This window comes from Pelophylax lessonae (assembly GCF_965119305.1).
Source record: "Pelophylax lessonae genome assembly, chromosome: 4".
In the NCBI taxonomy this organism is placed as follows: Eukaryota; Metazoa; Chordata; class Amphibia; order Anura; family Ranidae; genus Pelophylax; species Pelophylax lessonae.
The window spans coordinates 337057016-337071425 of NC_138771.1; the positions used below are offsets into that span (position 1 = coordinate 337057016).

At 41.7% G+C, this 14410-nt stretch overlaps 1 protein-coding gene across 1 annotated transcript in view; it reads left to right on the forward strand.

Moving 5' to 3' along the window:
- The first annotated feature begins 520 nt into the window (after positions 1–520).
- Positions 521–14410, forward strand: part of NSG2 (neuronal vesicle trafficking associated 2) — a 175361-nt gene continuing 161471 nt past the window's right edge. Inside the window, exons 1-3 of the mRNA XM_082255564.1 lie at positions 521–981; positions 1252–1402; positions 12405–12521. Of these exons, the coding sequence (XP_082111690.1) occupies positions 1274–1402; positions 12405–12521 (246 nt within the window). The 5' untranslated portion in view covers positions 521–981; positions 1252–1273. The remainder of the gene's footprint in view (positions 982–1251; positions 1403–12404; positions 12522–14410) is intronic.

Sequence of the window (14410 nt, forward strand, 5' to 3'; positions counted from 1 at the left end):
AAAAAGGGGAGGATCAAACAGCCTTTTTACACAATGCGTAGGATTATCCCCTTAGGTTCCACAGTGAGTATAACAAGCATGCCTTACTGCGTATTCACACTGATATTGTTGTGGGTTTAGTAACACTTTAAAACTGACCCTAGTATGTAGGATGTTGGGTTTTTAGGTTGTCAGGTTGTTAGGTTGTATGCTCCTTGATGACAGAGACTGATGTAAAGGTAAATTGTCAGCACAATAAATAAAAGACTGACATTCTACTTTAAAACAAAGATGAAACCCCACCCATAACAAGATAACCCCCCCAAATCACAGAATGTGCTTCCCTAAAAGCAGAACCTCAATGTAAATACCTTGAGCAGGTTATTTTCCATGAGCAGCTGGTGGGTGGGAGTAACAGGGAGAGCGCGGAATAACAATTTATAATTACATATTCGCGTCTACAGCCATTTCATCGTGACATCCATCAAACCTCTGCATTGTCTCGTCTCTAAGGAAACATGACGAATACTTTTTCTCATTCCTGTAAAGAATAGGCTTGTAACATTTCATAGCAACAGTGAGAATAGCTATAGCATGCCTTAATGCTCCTAATGGTTATACTTTCGCCTTTTAGTCATCACTACAAAGATTTCACAGTGCCAAACCTTTAGAAATAAACACAGCCGGGCTAAATGTCTATATTTAGGTAACATTGTCCGTCTGTTCTCCCTGCTGCTTGGTCAGTAAATGGAATTTTTATGTGCCATGCGCTTTCTGGAATTTGGACAGCAGAGGGCGAGCTTGTACAGGGGATCAGGGAGAGCGGAGATAGAGAGCGAGTGCCGCAGGAAGAGTGTGCTGCAATAGGCGCCCCGCTCGCCTTTACAAGCTGTCAGAAGCCGTCGTTCTAGGATCGCTGTCTGCATCATCAGCACCACGGAGAGCGCTCGGCTCTGCTCCTCTCCTAGCAGCCTGGACAGAGACAGACAGCTTCTCATCATCGTGAGTATGTTATCAGCTCTATCAGCCACCATCCATAGCAGACACTCCCTGGCTGCTCAATCATAGAATGCCTGCGCATGTAATAAAAGGGCTTACCTATAGGCATCCTCTATAGGCATTGCATAACAGTGTGTTTTACTGTCATACGTTAGTATTGTAAAAAAAACATTTTTTTTTTTTTTGCATGTACATCTATTGTGATGAGCCCTGATCCCCTCCATTTATAAAGGATACCTTTGACTGAGCCTGGGCATTTTGCTGCTTCTCTAGGTGTGGGAAGAGAGGAATCAGGATGGTCAAGCTGGGGAGCAATCTGAGTGACAAGAACACTAAGGAGGCTTCTGTTGAAGATGGCTTTCAGACGGTGCCTTTGATCACACCCTTGGATGTAAATCATCTGCAGTTTTCTGCTCCAGAAAAGGTAATATTATTAGGAATTGATCCCCTACTGACCTACAGGGCTCTGCTTTATTTGTGTGTGTGTGTGTGTGTCAAATCCATCAGCCTGCCTACTCCACCTTCATCTTTAAATTAAAGACCCCTTTATGTCAGTGCTGGAGGGGGAACATGAGTAACGTGATGCTAACCTATTTCTATTTGATGGAATATTCCAGTGAAAGGCTATTGCTTCTAGTGTCAGACTCAGGTGGGGCATATATACGTGGCTAATATTCATTCCAGTAAGTAAAGCTAGCATGGTTAATATTGTTGGCTTTCCACTCTTGAGATTTTAGTTACTATTGTTGGCTTTTCACTCTTGAGATTTTAGATAATACTGTTGGCTTTCCACTCTTGAGATTTTAGGTAATACTGTTGGCTTTCCACACTTGAGATTTTAGGCAATACTGTTGGTTTTGCACTCTTGAGATTTTAGATAACATTTTTGGCTTTCCACTCTTGAGATTTTAAGTAATACTGTTGGCTTTCCACTCTTGAGTTTTTAGGTAATACTGTTGGCTTTCCACTTTTGAGATTTTAGGCAATACTGTTGGCTTTCCACTTTAGATAATATGGTTGGTTTTCCACTCTTGAGACTTTAGATAATACTGTTGGCTTTCCACTCTTGAGATTTTAGGTAATACTGTTGGCTTTCAATACTTGAGATTTTAGGCAATACTGTTGGTTTTCCACTCTTGAGATTTTAGATAACGTTGTTGGCTTTCCACTCTTGAGATTTTAGGTAATACTGTTGGCTTTCCACTTTTGAGATTTTAGGCAATACTGTTGACTTTCCACTTTAGATAATATGGTTGGCTTTCCACTCTTGAGATTTTAGATAATACTGTTGGCTTTCCACTCTTGAGATTTTAGGTAATACTGTTGGTTTTCTACACTTGAGATTTTAGGCAATACTGTTGGTTTTCCACTCTTGAGATTTTAGGTAATACTGTTGGCTTTCCACTTTCTAGATTTGTGGCAATACTGTTGGCTTTCCACTTTAGATAATATGGTTGGCTTTCCACTCTTGAGATTTTAGGTAATACTGTTGGCTTTCCACTTTTGAGATTTTAGGCACTACTGTTGACTTTCCACTTTAGATAATATGGTTGGCTTTCCACTCTTGAGATTTTAGATAATACTGTTGGCTTTCCACTCTTGAGATTTTAGGTAATACTGTTGGCTTTCCACACTTGAGATTTTAGGCAATACTGTTGGTTTTCCACTCTTGAGATTTTAGATAAAATTGTTGGCTTTCCACTCTTGAGATTTTAAGTAATACTGTTGGCTTTCCACTCTTGAGATTTTAAGTAATACTGTTGGCTTTCCACTCTTGAGATTTTAAGTAATACTGTTGGCTTTCCACTTTTGATATTTTAGGCAATACTGTTGGCATTCCACTTTAGATAATATGGTTGGCTTTCCACTCTTGAGATTTTAAAGCGGTTGTAAACCCTAAAAAAAAACAAAACCTTCAAGACAAAGGCATAATGAGCTAGTATGCATCGCATACTAGCCCATTATGTGTAACTTACCTTAGAACGAAGCCCCGACACAGACCCCCGGACATCGCTGCGGGCGCTGCCATGATCCCTCGCCGTCTCTTCTGGGTTCGGCGGCTCCGGCGCGGTTATTGGCCGTAAGAGATGGCTCCGGCGCAATGATTGGCCGGAGCCGTGATGACGTCACTCCCGCGCATGCGCGCGGGAGTGATTTTCCGGCAAGCTCCCGGCAAACAAAATTGAAGGTCTCCCCGGACCTTCAGAGTGCATGCGCCGCTCGCGCGAGCGGCTGCATGCACTGCAAATATCTCCTAAACCAGTTTTAGGAGATATTATTTGTACCTACAGGTAAGCCTTATTATAGGCTTACCTGTAGGTAAAAGTGTCAAAAAGCGGGATACTACCGCTTTAAGTAATACTGTTGGCTTTCCTATCTTGAGATTTTAGGCAATATTGTTGACTTTCCACTCATGAGATTTTAGGTAGTATTGTTGGCTTTCCACTATTGAGATTTTAGGTAATACTGTTGGCTTTCCACTCTTGAGATTTTAGATAATATGGTTGCCCTTCCACTCCTGAGATTTTAAGTAATACTGTTGGCTTTCCAATCTTGAGATGTTAGGTAGTATTGTTGGCTTTCCCATTTGAAGATTTTAGGTAATATTGTTGGCTTTCCACCTTTGAGATTTTAGGTAATATTGTTGGCTTTCCACTCCTGAGATTTTCAGGTATTGTTAAATACTTGTTTATTCCAGAATATAAGCATCAGTTATAATGATTAATGTCACTTCAAGGATAAGTTTTGTTTCCCTCAATATAGCTTTACCTTGACAATAATTTTGGATAATAAATGTATAAGCTACCTTGTGACAGATCTTGGCACTGGCAGGTATTGGTAAATGTTCTAAAAGGAAATCGGAACAATGAAAAACAATATGCTAACTTGTTCACTATTGTGTTTTGGGAAATTTCCTTTCCGGAAGAGAATTCAAGTAAACAAGGCCGTGGAAATGTTGTGTTGTACCAATTGTTTCCAAAATTTGTTTTTTTACTGGGAAAAAAAAATGCAAACAGATTCCCTTTGTAAAACCATGTAATGATTAACCTTTCAAACTAAAACCAGTGCAGCTTAAAGGATATCTAAATTCAAGAACAAAAATGTGATGTATTTAAAGTGGAACTTCACCCTCCTCTACTACCACATTTAGCAATATTTGGGGTGAAGGGGGGCAGGTACCTGGTTTTGACAGGTACCCGATTCCTCTTCAAGTAAGATAGCCACAGTGAAATTAGGCCCTCATCCTTCCCACGCAGCCTTCTGGGACACATCACAGTTTCAGAAGTCTTCAGACATGCGCAGTAGGAAACCGACTGTGAAGCCGGAAGGCTTCACAGCCCGTTTTCCTTACTTAGGATGCCGGCTCTTGGACCCAAAGTCAATGAAAGAATCAGCTCTGGTGAGGACATTTCTGGATCCCTGGACAGGTAAGTGTCCCTATATTAAAAATCAGCAGCAACAGTATTTGTAGCTGCTGACTTTTATTTTATTTTTTTATTTTTTTTTTGGGGGGGGGGGGATTGGAGCTCTTCTTTAAGCTTACCAGTGCTTAGATGTGATGGCTGCATTTCTTTTTTTTTTTTTAGACTAAGTACATTTTGATCAAGTCCAGAAAATACCTGACTAGAATCCCAGTGTCCTTGCCACATCCTCTGCACTGAACTGAAATCTGTTTTTCACAGCTATCTGAAGTATAAAACACCTTCTTCTCAATGGAATGGAGATGAGGATAGGGGGAGGTGTGTGTAGTCCAAATCAGCAGAGTTTACAATGGTGCTGCTCCATAGATGTAGTACAATAAGTGAGAGTTTTCACCCTAGGACAGGAAGTGTGTTACTGGCAGCGTCACAAATATTAAAGTACAAAAAGAAACTATGCAGCTTCCACATCATCTAAGAACTGGTCAGCTGCAATGTATTACATTTTTGGGGTTTAGATGCACTTTAAAGCTAAACTTCAAGCTAAAAGCATTAAAAAAATATATATTAGAGGGTTACAGGCTGAAAGGGGTTCTAAAGGCAGAATTTTTTTATCTTAATGCATTCTGTGTATTAAGATAAAAAACATTCTGCGTGCAGCAGCCTCCCTCGGACCTCCTAATACTTACCTGAGCCCCATGTCATTTCAGTGATGTTTCAGCTGTCTGGGACTCTCCCTCCTGATTGGCTGAGACACACAGCGGGCACCATTGGCTCTCACTGCGGTCAATCAAAGTCAGCAAACCAATGAGAAGAGAGAGGGGGCGGGGCAGAGCTGTGGCTTCATGTCTGAATGGACATAGGGAGCAGCTCAGGTGCCCCCATAGCAAACTGCTTGCTGTGGGGGTACTCGGCAGGAGGGAGGGCCAGGAGCGCTGGTGAGGGGCCCATGAACAGGAGGATCTGGGCTGCTCTGTGCAAAACCATTACACAGAGCAGTTTAAGTATAACATGTTTTTTTATTTTTAAACAAAAAAAAAAAAAAAACAAGACTTTAATCTGACTTTAATACATAGATGCCATATATGTATATATTTGTTATCTACAAGCTAAATAAACAGATAGCATACTTGGGAGCTTTTTAGCTGTACCACAAATCACATGTCTAGCAGGTCTTTTTTGTCTACTGCAATTACTTAGCACTTTGTTATTATGGTTAAGGGAAACCATACTGAGAAAATTATGGAAGGTCCGGTTGCTGTCCCCCTTTGGAAACTGTTAGTTGCTTTTAAACCAATGACTTTCTGAAATTCAGACCTGAAACACGTACGCAACAGGTAAAGTCAGAGAGGAATATAAACATTAGATCATTGTATTTGTTCCAGGTCAATTATTTATTAAACTAAACATATTGAAGTTAATGAATCAACATAACAGCTAGACAATTTGCATTTTTAAAAAGCATTAGTCAGCAGTGGCTCACACATTTTTTTAGGCATCTATTAATCCTGCACAAGGTCTTTGATGCTGTCTGATTTATCAGCTGAAGCATGGGCAGGACAGGCCAAGCACTCCTTTTTAGATGGACTACTTTTGTAATTGCCTAAAGTGTTTGTAAAGGGTAAAATAAAAAATATCGCACTGTCTCTTTCATAGTTGATCCTGCCTGTGTTGCTACTTTTACACATAAACTGACCACGGTAGCGTGGCAGCTGATCCATGCTACCATGGTCAGTTTACATCTTGCGTCATCCCACTAAAGATACAGCCGCGCTGTGCAAGAGCACAGCGCGACTGTATCTTTGGCAGACAGTGCAAAGAAGTCCCCCCTCACCCATCCCTACTCTTGGATGGGGAAAGGAGGAAGTGATGTCTCCTGCCAGGTCTGAAAGAGTTCCACTGCCATGGAAACACAGATGCTGAGTGGCAGCATCACTACCGGTCCTGACGTACTGCCCTGACACTGAACACACTCACCTGCAGGTTCGTGCATCACTGTGGAACCGAAAGCAATCATGTGACCTGCAGGTATGAGGCTGCACAGTTCAGTAAGGGCAATTTAAAAAAACAAACAAAAACAAAGATTGCATCACATTCAAGCTTGATTTGACGTGCTCAAATTTGGTGTTAGTGCTAGCAAAGGTTTACAACCACTTTAAGGCTATGTGGACTGTGTTTGTATAGTGTTTATATTTCCTTGCATTTGTGCATACCTGCTGTGGGGCACTTAAATCTCAATCAGCTTTTTTGGTCCCCTGTGTGTAGTAAGCAGGGGCGGACTGACCATTTGGGCACTTCCAGTAGGAGGTCCGTCCCATGAGAGGCTCCTGGTACAAAGTTCAAAGGTGTGCGCATTACCCTTATCGGTGATAACCTGTAGGTAGATGTGGCAAAGACTGACCAGAAGGGGATGTGACTAAGTGAGTAATCCCCCATCTTTGTGATACCCGTCGCGGTTCGGGCACACACAAATCATATGCTTGGGGTAGTTCCCAGAAACTCCTACCCTCCTTCCATTCCTTCACACAAAGCCTCCAACTGTGTTGTCTGTGCCCCCCAGGGAGGATAACAGTCGCGGCTGTGTGCCTGGACAGGATCTGCAGAAATCAGCTGAGGGCTAAGGAGCCAAGGGAAGGTGAGGAGGGGAAGGGGGGGGACTCAACTCCCTCTCTCTCTAACCCCCCTCAACTCCCTCTCTCTCTAACCCCCCTCTCTCACTCTCTCACCCTCTCTCACCCTTCCTCTCTTGCTCTCTCTCTCATCCCCTCTCTCTCTTTTATCCCTTTCCCTTTCCCTCCCTCTTTCTCTCACCCCCTCTCTCTCTTTCATCCCTCTCCCTTTCCCCCCTCTTTTTCTCACCCCCTCTCTCTCTCTAACTCCCCTCTCTATCTCACTCTCCTTTCTCTCTCTCACCCCCTTTCTCTCCCCCCTCTCTCTACTCTGCTCTCAACCCCTCTCTCTTTCACCCCCTCCTTCTCACTTTCCTCTCTCACCCATCTCTCTCTCCTTCACCCTCCTCTCTCATCTCCGCTCTCTCTCACACCCCCATCCCCGCCTTCACCCTCTCTCTCTGTTTCACCTCCTCTCTTGCTTTTTACCACCTCTCACTCACCTCTCTCTCTCTCTTTCACCCCCACCGCCTTTCTGCTTCCCCCCTCACCCCCTCTCTCTCCCATATCCCATCTCTCTCATCCACCCCCCTTCCTTCATTTATTTTCTACTTTATTCTCTCCCTGCCTCTTTCCCTAGGCATTGGTTCATTTTTTAAATGAGAAGTACGTTGTTTTTTCAGGAAATCATACTTACCTCGCTCTGATGCTGCATCTGTCCCCCTCCAGCTCTAAGACTGAGAACTGAGTGATCAAAGATCACTGATTGCTCAGTTCTCCTCCTCCGCTCTAAACAGGGGGCTGGTAACTGTCAGTAACCTCTGTCTGCTCCCCCCCCCCCACACTTACTGGAGCACTGGGCTGTGGAGGAGGCAGGAGCGGCTGGCTCAGGCTCTCAGCAGCTTGCTGAGAGGCTGAGCCAGGTGCCCACGGTCCAGGTATCTGGGTGGATCCTGGCCATATGGTCGGGATCTTTCCCCAGCCTGGACTGACTTTGTGATGTCAGCTGACAGTGGGCTTCAAATACTACAGAATGAACTACACTCCTGTGATCCACTGGAGATGTATGCTCAAAAGAGCTTTTCTGTGCAACTGAGCTGAAATATATGGAGGATGGCTGCCACAAACACACATGTAATATGGCCAGTGCAATATGTAGGTGGAGCTTTGTGTGGGTGAGGCTTGAGTGTGGACGGGGACACAGGGGGCCCCATGATCTCCTATTGCCTAGGGGCCCCATGAGTTGTCAATCCACCCCTGGTAGTAAGGGTCCAATTCTTGTTTGGTCTAGACTCTAGAAAGATATACCAGAGAGGAATACCTTGCCTTGATCCTTGCTGTCCTGGCAGCCAACTTCAAAATATGGGTGGACCTTGAATGTCTTTATGTACCATGCAGACACAGAGTTCAGCTTTAAGACCTCATTCACACCATATGTGCACAAAAACTGATATAAAAAAAAAAAAAAAAAACATTCAGATTTGACTCGCTTAGAATATTATGGGCTTGTTCACACCATGTGACATCATTTTTTTTTTTAACATAGGTCTCGGCAAAGACACAAAGAAAACAATTATCTTAGAGTATATATATATACCAGTTTTTGAGACAAGAATCAACAGCTACATCCCAAATTATAGTCGCAAAAGGACACTTAAGGAGGAAACCCCCTGCATGGTTAATGTCTTTCTTGGGGAAAAAATAGCAAATAAAGAAAAAATAATAAAGCATATGCAATTTTGACACAAGTCATATTGTAATTGAATGTTATTAAAATCTACCATTCCTTTTCAATCTACAGCCACTGTAATTTTCTGAAAATGCAATGCAATATGGCTGCCTAGAGTTGTTCTGTACACAGAATGTGTACTGACCACACCCCAGAAACATGATTTCCTGCTTGTGTGATTGGCATCCCCTGCAACAAAAATGTCATTTTTGGTGAGATACTCTGAATAGGAACATGTCTAAAGAGATGCAGACCCAGCAGCTTTCCTTATTAGTGCTCTACAGCTGCACAGCTGATTGATAATTTTGAAACCATTCCTATTGGACCCACTCAGCACAGAGGAACAAACAGTGATTTCTTCAGAATAACGAAAGGTAGAGATCTGCAAATAAGTTTGTAATCACCATAGCTCACCCAGAGGGGAATAATTTTTTCTCAACAAAAGTGGAGTGAAGCATTTCCTACCATACAGCAATATTCAGTGAAATAGGCTGAACATCTCAGAATGAAGATGTGCAGGCTAATACATACCTCCTCGCACTGCCAGGTTTGCAGACACCTGCTGTGTGACATCAGGGGGACAAACAGGAGAGCCAGGATCAGCTAAGGTCCCCCCTGGGACAGTGGACATAGAGGCAGCACATGTGAGTGGCTCCTCCTCTCCTGTGCTCAGCGTGTGCAGCAACATTGTGTGATGGCCAGGCACTATCTCTTTCTGCCCCCTGCAACCAGCATGCTGCCTCTAGAAAGATGGCTGCCACTAGATATGCACTGGCTGGAGGGGTTTGGAAGGTCTAACATGGTAAAGAGGACTGGCTGTCTGGTATTATCTGTTTGGCGAAGGAAGAGGGGGGCGGTGTAACTTTCTTGTAGCTGTAGAAGGTGGTGTGGGTGTTGTTTACCACACCTCTTAAAATACAGTATGTCCACAGTTTGATCATACCCACATTAAACACACTGTTATGTCACTATTGATATAAACTCATAAATATGGTGATAAACCTATACAGTCTATGTTTTCTTTTAAGGTAAAGATTTATACAATAACCACACGAACCTTCTTATCATTAAACAATTAAAGGTGGATTGTGGACTTTTAAATGCACACTTTCGTGCTGTCACTCACTATAAATGAGCTTCCATTTTTCTAGCATGTTGGCAGGCAGTGCAAGCATAGCAACATAAAGTCTGTATTCACTCTATAGAGTTTAGCAGCAAAAACACCTCACGTATCATGGCATTCTTTCTCAAAACAGCAACAACTCAGTATTATTGTTTTTTTAACTGAATTTTTAGCTAACACCTAATTGGATGAGATGAAAACAGGTTCAGCCTTTTTTTTTAATTGTAAGGTTAATAATGATTCTGTTAAGTTTAGAAACTCTTTTCTTTTGTCAGCAACTGTCACCAGCACAATGATTTTCTGGTAAACGTGCCCTTTAACATGTTAGTGCTGCTGCCAGTGTAATCTCTACGCCAGTGGCAATGAAAAGGTTAAGGCTCATTCACGTCATTGTCATACAAATAAAGTGCAGCACATATTAAAATAAATAGCATGTATAAAAGACATCCAAAATATAGTCCATAAATATGCACTAAATAGCTGGTTGAAGATGTGTAATATCATGAACAGTGGTCCATAACTGATTCAGTATATAACTGGTTAAGGGAGGGAAGGAAGCCTTGTGTGGAAAAAGATGAAAACAAACTCCATGCATAGGATCCGTGAGGAAACAGCCCATCCACCAAGGCAAACACTGCCTCTCACCTCAACAACTCGACTACTAGGGGTCACAAGGCATGTATAATCATCCAAGGACCGATCCAATCCCAGAGCGGGATGCCAGTCTTAACCTCCACAAATGTCAGATAAACATGTAAATGAAGTAAAAGGATCTAGCGCTCTCCGGTTGATAACACACAATTTATTATCATAAACGTTCATATACTCACAAGTAAAGCACTGTCTCTGTGCAAAATGCAGGCAGAATGGTACAAACTGATCAGTGTGGCACCCGTGGGTGACGCCCTAACTCCTTCCCCGTACGCGTTACGTCCGTGGGCGTGGACTTCATCAGCGGACGTAACGCCCACGGACGTAGCATAAATAAATAAAGAATAAAATAAACCCCATCCCTCCGTTTCTCACGCATAAGCAAATTCATAAGTAAGTCGCGCACGCATATGTAAACGGTGTTTACACCCCACATGTGAGGTATCGCTGCGAATGCTAGAGCGAGATAAATAATTCTAGTGATAGACCTCCTCTGTAACTCTAAATAGGTAACCTGTAGAGTTATTTAAACTGTCGCCTATGGAGATATTTAATCATTTAAAGACCAGGCCTATTTCTAAAGTTTGTTGCTTACAAGTTAATATGAGGATTTTTTGCTAGAAAATTACTTGGAACCCCCAAACACTATATATATATATATATATATATATATATATTATATTTTTAGCAGAGACCCTAGAAAATAAAATGGCGATTGTTGCAGTATTTTATTGCATAATTCCAATACAATTTTTTGGTAAAAAATACACTTCAATGAATTAAAAAAAAAAAAAAAAAACTAAACAGTCAAGTTTGCCCATTTTGTTTGTATATTGTGAAAGATGTGTAAATGGATACCTAACATGTCACACTTTAAAATTGCACACACTCGAGAAATGGCGACAAAATATGGTACTTAAAATTCTCCATGGGCGACTAAAATTTTTCAACAGTTATCTGTTTAGAGTTACAGAGGAGCTACTACTAGACTACTAGAATTATTGCTTTTGCTCTAACGATTGTGGCTATACCTTACATGTGTGGTTTGAACACTGTTTACATTTGCAGGCGCAACTTATGTATGTACTTGCTTTGGCACGGAAGCACGGAGGGATGGGCCACTTTACATTTTTCCCCAAACCCCTCCTCTGCACTTAAAAATATTCATAACACCAAGATTAACGTTTTTGAATACTGTGGAATTTTTTAAACTGGCACCGTTGGCTGCCGAGTCAACCGTAAGTGACGTTGTGACATTGCTTTTGGATTACTACATCGGAGACCTGATCAATGCCGATTTTGGGTTTGTTCGGCTTTCCGGCCAGCCAGCACAGGCTCGGGTCTCCCGGTGAGATGGGAGGGCCCGGGCAAGCCGCAGAAGGTGGTGTGAGAGGAGGGGGGGGGAGGGGGGAAATGACCCATCCAGCTGCTTGTAATAACAGCCGAGCAGCTGCAGGCATCACCCTGGTAAAACTACTTGAGAAGAATAATGTACAGGTATGTGATTTTGCAGCAAGTCGTTAAGTACCATAGTTTGTCACCATTCCACGAGCGTGCGCAGTTTTAGAGTGTGACATGTTAGATATCTATTTACTCGACGTAACCAGTAAAAAATTGGGGTACATATTGTGTTCTTTTTTTATATATTCAAAAAAAAAAAAATAGCGTTTGAAAGACCGCTGTGCAATTACTGTGCAACATAAAAAATTGCAACAATTGCCATTTTATTCCCTAGGGTCTCTGCTAAAAAAAAAATCTATAATGTTTGGGGATTTTAAGTAATTTTCTAGCTCAAAATATTGCTTTAAACTAAGAAAACTTATTGCGAATAATGTAACCACTTTAAATCTCATTTGTTCTTCCATGTTCAGGGCTAACACTTTGGTGTGTTTTAGGTGGTTGTGAAGACAAGGACAGAGTATCAGTCTGAACAAAAGAACAAGAAAATAAGAGTGCCGAAAATTGCTGAGTTCACTGTCAGCTTCACAGATGGGGTGACTGAAAGGTTAAAGGTACTGTATCTTTATTTTCATTTCCTAAATTACAGAGATCCTCTTGTGAACATACCCTTGTATTATGTTTGTTTGGCGTGATTTAATGTGGCAGTAAAGCCTGCTTGGTGATTTTTACCTACAGGCAAGCCTATAATAAGACTTAACTGTAGCTAAAGGGAATGTCTCCTAAACGTGCGCTGTTTGGGAAATATTTACCCTGAATGCATCCAGTTACGTCAGCGGCGCATGCATACCTTGCTAGACCTTCAGAGCTTTCTGCCGGAACCGAGTGCTCCCACGCACATGCGAGGGAGTGACGTCATTGCGGCTCTGACCAGTCACATAACCGCAGTGTGTAAACCCGGAAGAAAGACCACTACTCCGGCCAATCACATTGCCGGATTGCGCAAACCCAAAAGAAAGATGGGGGAAGATGTCAGCCTTCTCAGGGCCCCCTCAGTCAGCACAGCGCTGGGGGGCTTCGTTCCAAGGTAAGTATCCAGGTGTTTTTTTTTTTTTAAAGCTGCAGTTTACTACTGCTTTAATGTACTGTACCTTTTACAGATGAATTGGCTTCCACATATTATCTTATAAAAATGTATTATGTTTAAATGTTGTACAGTATTTAATAATGGTGCAGTTCAAACATTTCTGGATTTAGATTAAAGAAATCATTCCAAATATGTTTTAATATAGAAATACCTTGGAGCTCTGATAAAACAGTTTATAGCGGCTCTGACCAGTCACATAACCGCAGTGTGTAAACCCGGAAGAAAGACCACTACTCCGGCCAATCACATTGCCGGATTGCGCAAACCCAAAAGAAAGACGGGGGAAGATGTCAGCCTTCTCAGGGCCCCCTCAGTCAGCACAGCGCTGGGGGGCTTCGTTCCAAGGTAAGTATCCAGGTGTTTTTTTTTTTTTTTAAAGCTGCAGTTTACTACTGCTTTAATGTACTGTACCTTTTACAGATGAATTGGCTTCCACATATTATCTTATAAAAATGTATTATGTTTAAATGTTGTACAGTATTTAATAATGGAGCAGATCAAACATTTCTGGATTTAGATTAAAGAAATCATTCCAAATATGTTTTAATATAGAAATACCTTGGAGCTCTGATAAAACAGTTTATACCCCCCAATACCTTTTCAAAATTCTGTCCTGATCCACCTTTTTACACCCACAGATCCGCACAACCACATTTTTTTTTTTTTTAGCTGAACTCATTAGCCACTATTCATTTATACTGTATCTGTCATTATGGTACCATACAAGGAAGGAGCAGACCCACAGAATATCTTTGGGTCTCCTACAATGGAAGGACAATACATTACAAGTGACTATACAGCTTCCTTTAGCCTCCTTTAGATCTAGTGCAAGATTCTGCCTGATTGGATACAAGTTAAATGGATATTTGAGATAGGCCCCCAAATTACATGGTTGTGGTACATCTAAAGTAGATTGTGCACTGTATGTAAAGGCAGATTGCAATGCATACAGAGTAGTTATCCAAATGAAGAAAAAGGAAGATGTACATCATGTCCCACACCTCTTTGACAAAGTATTGAAAACAAAGGCCTTTAGAGCTTTATCTTTGATCCTGTGCTAATTTGAAATAAAGGAATAACATTATTAGTAGATATAGGGTTCTATTTATCAATATTTTATCAAAATATCTACAAAGCTTTCACCCAGGATTCACACATTTATAAACTTGATATTGTATTAAAAGTGTGTTTCTTAGGGGAAAGCCGTGATGAATAGACCTCCATAGTGTGCGATCTCCCATTTTTTTGGGGTGGGTGGGAAATGAGCCTAGATCTGCCCACAGATTCCACTGAGCTAGCTACCTCTAAACTGACCTGAAGCAGATGTCATATCATGTAAACATATCTTTTAGACTG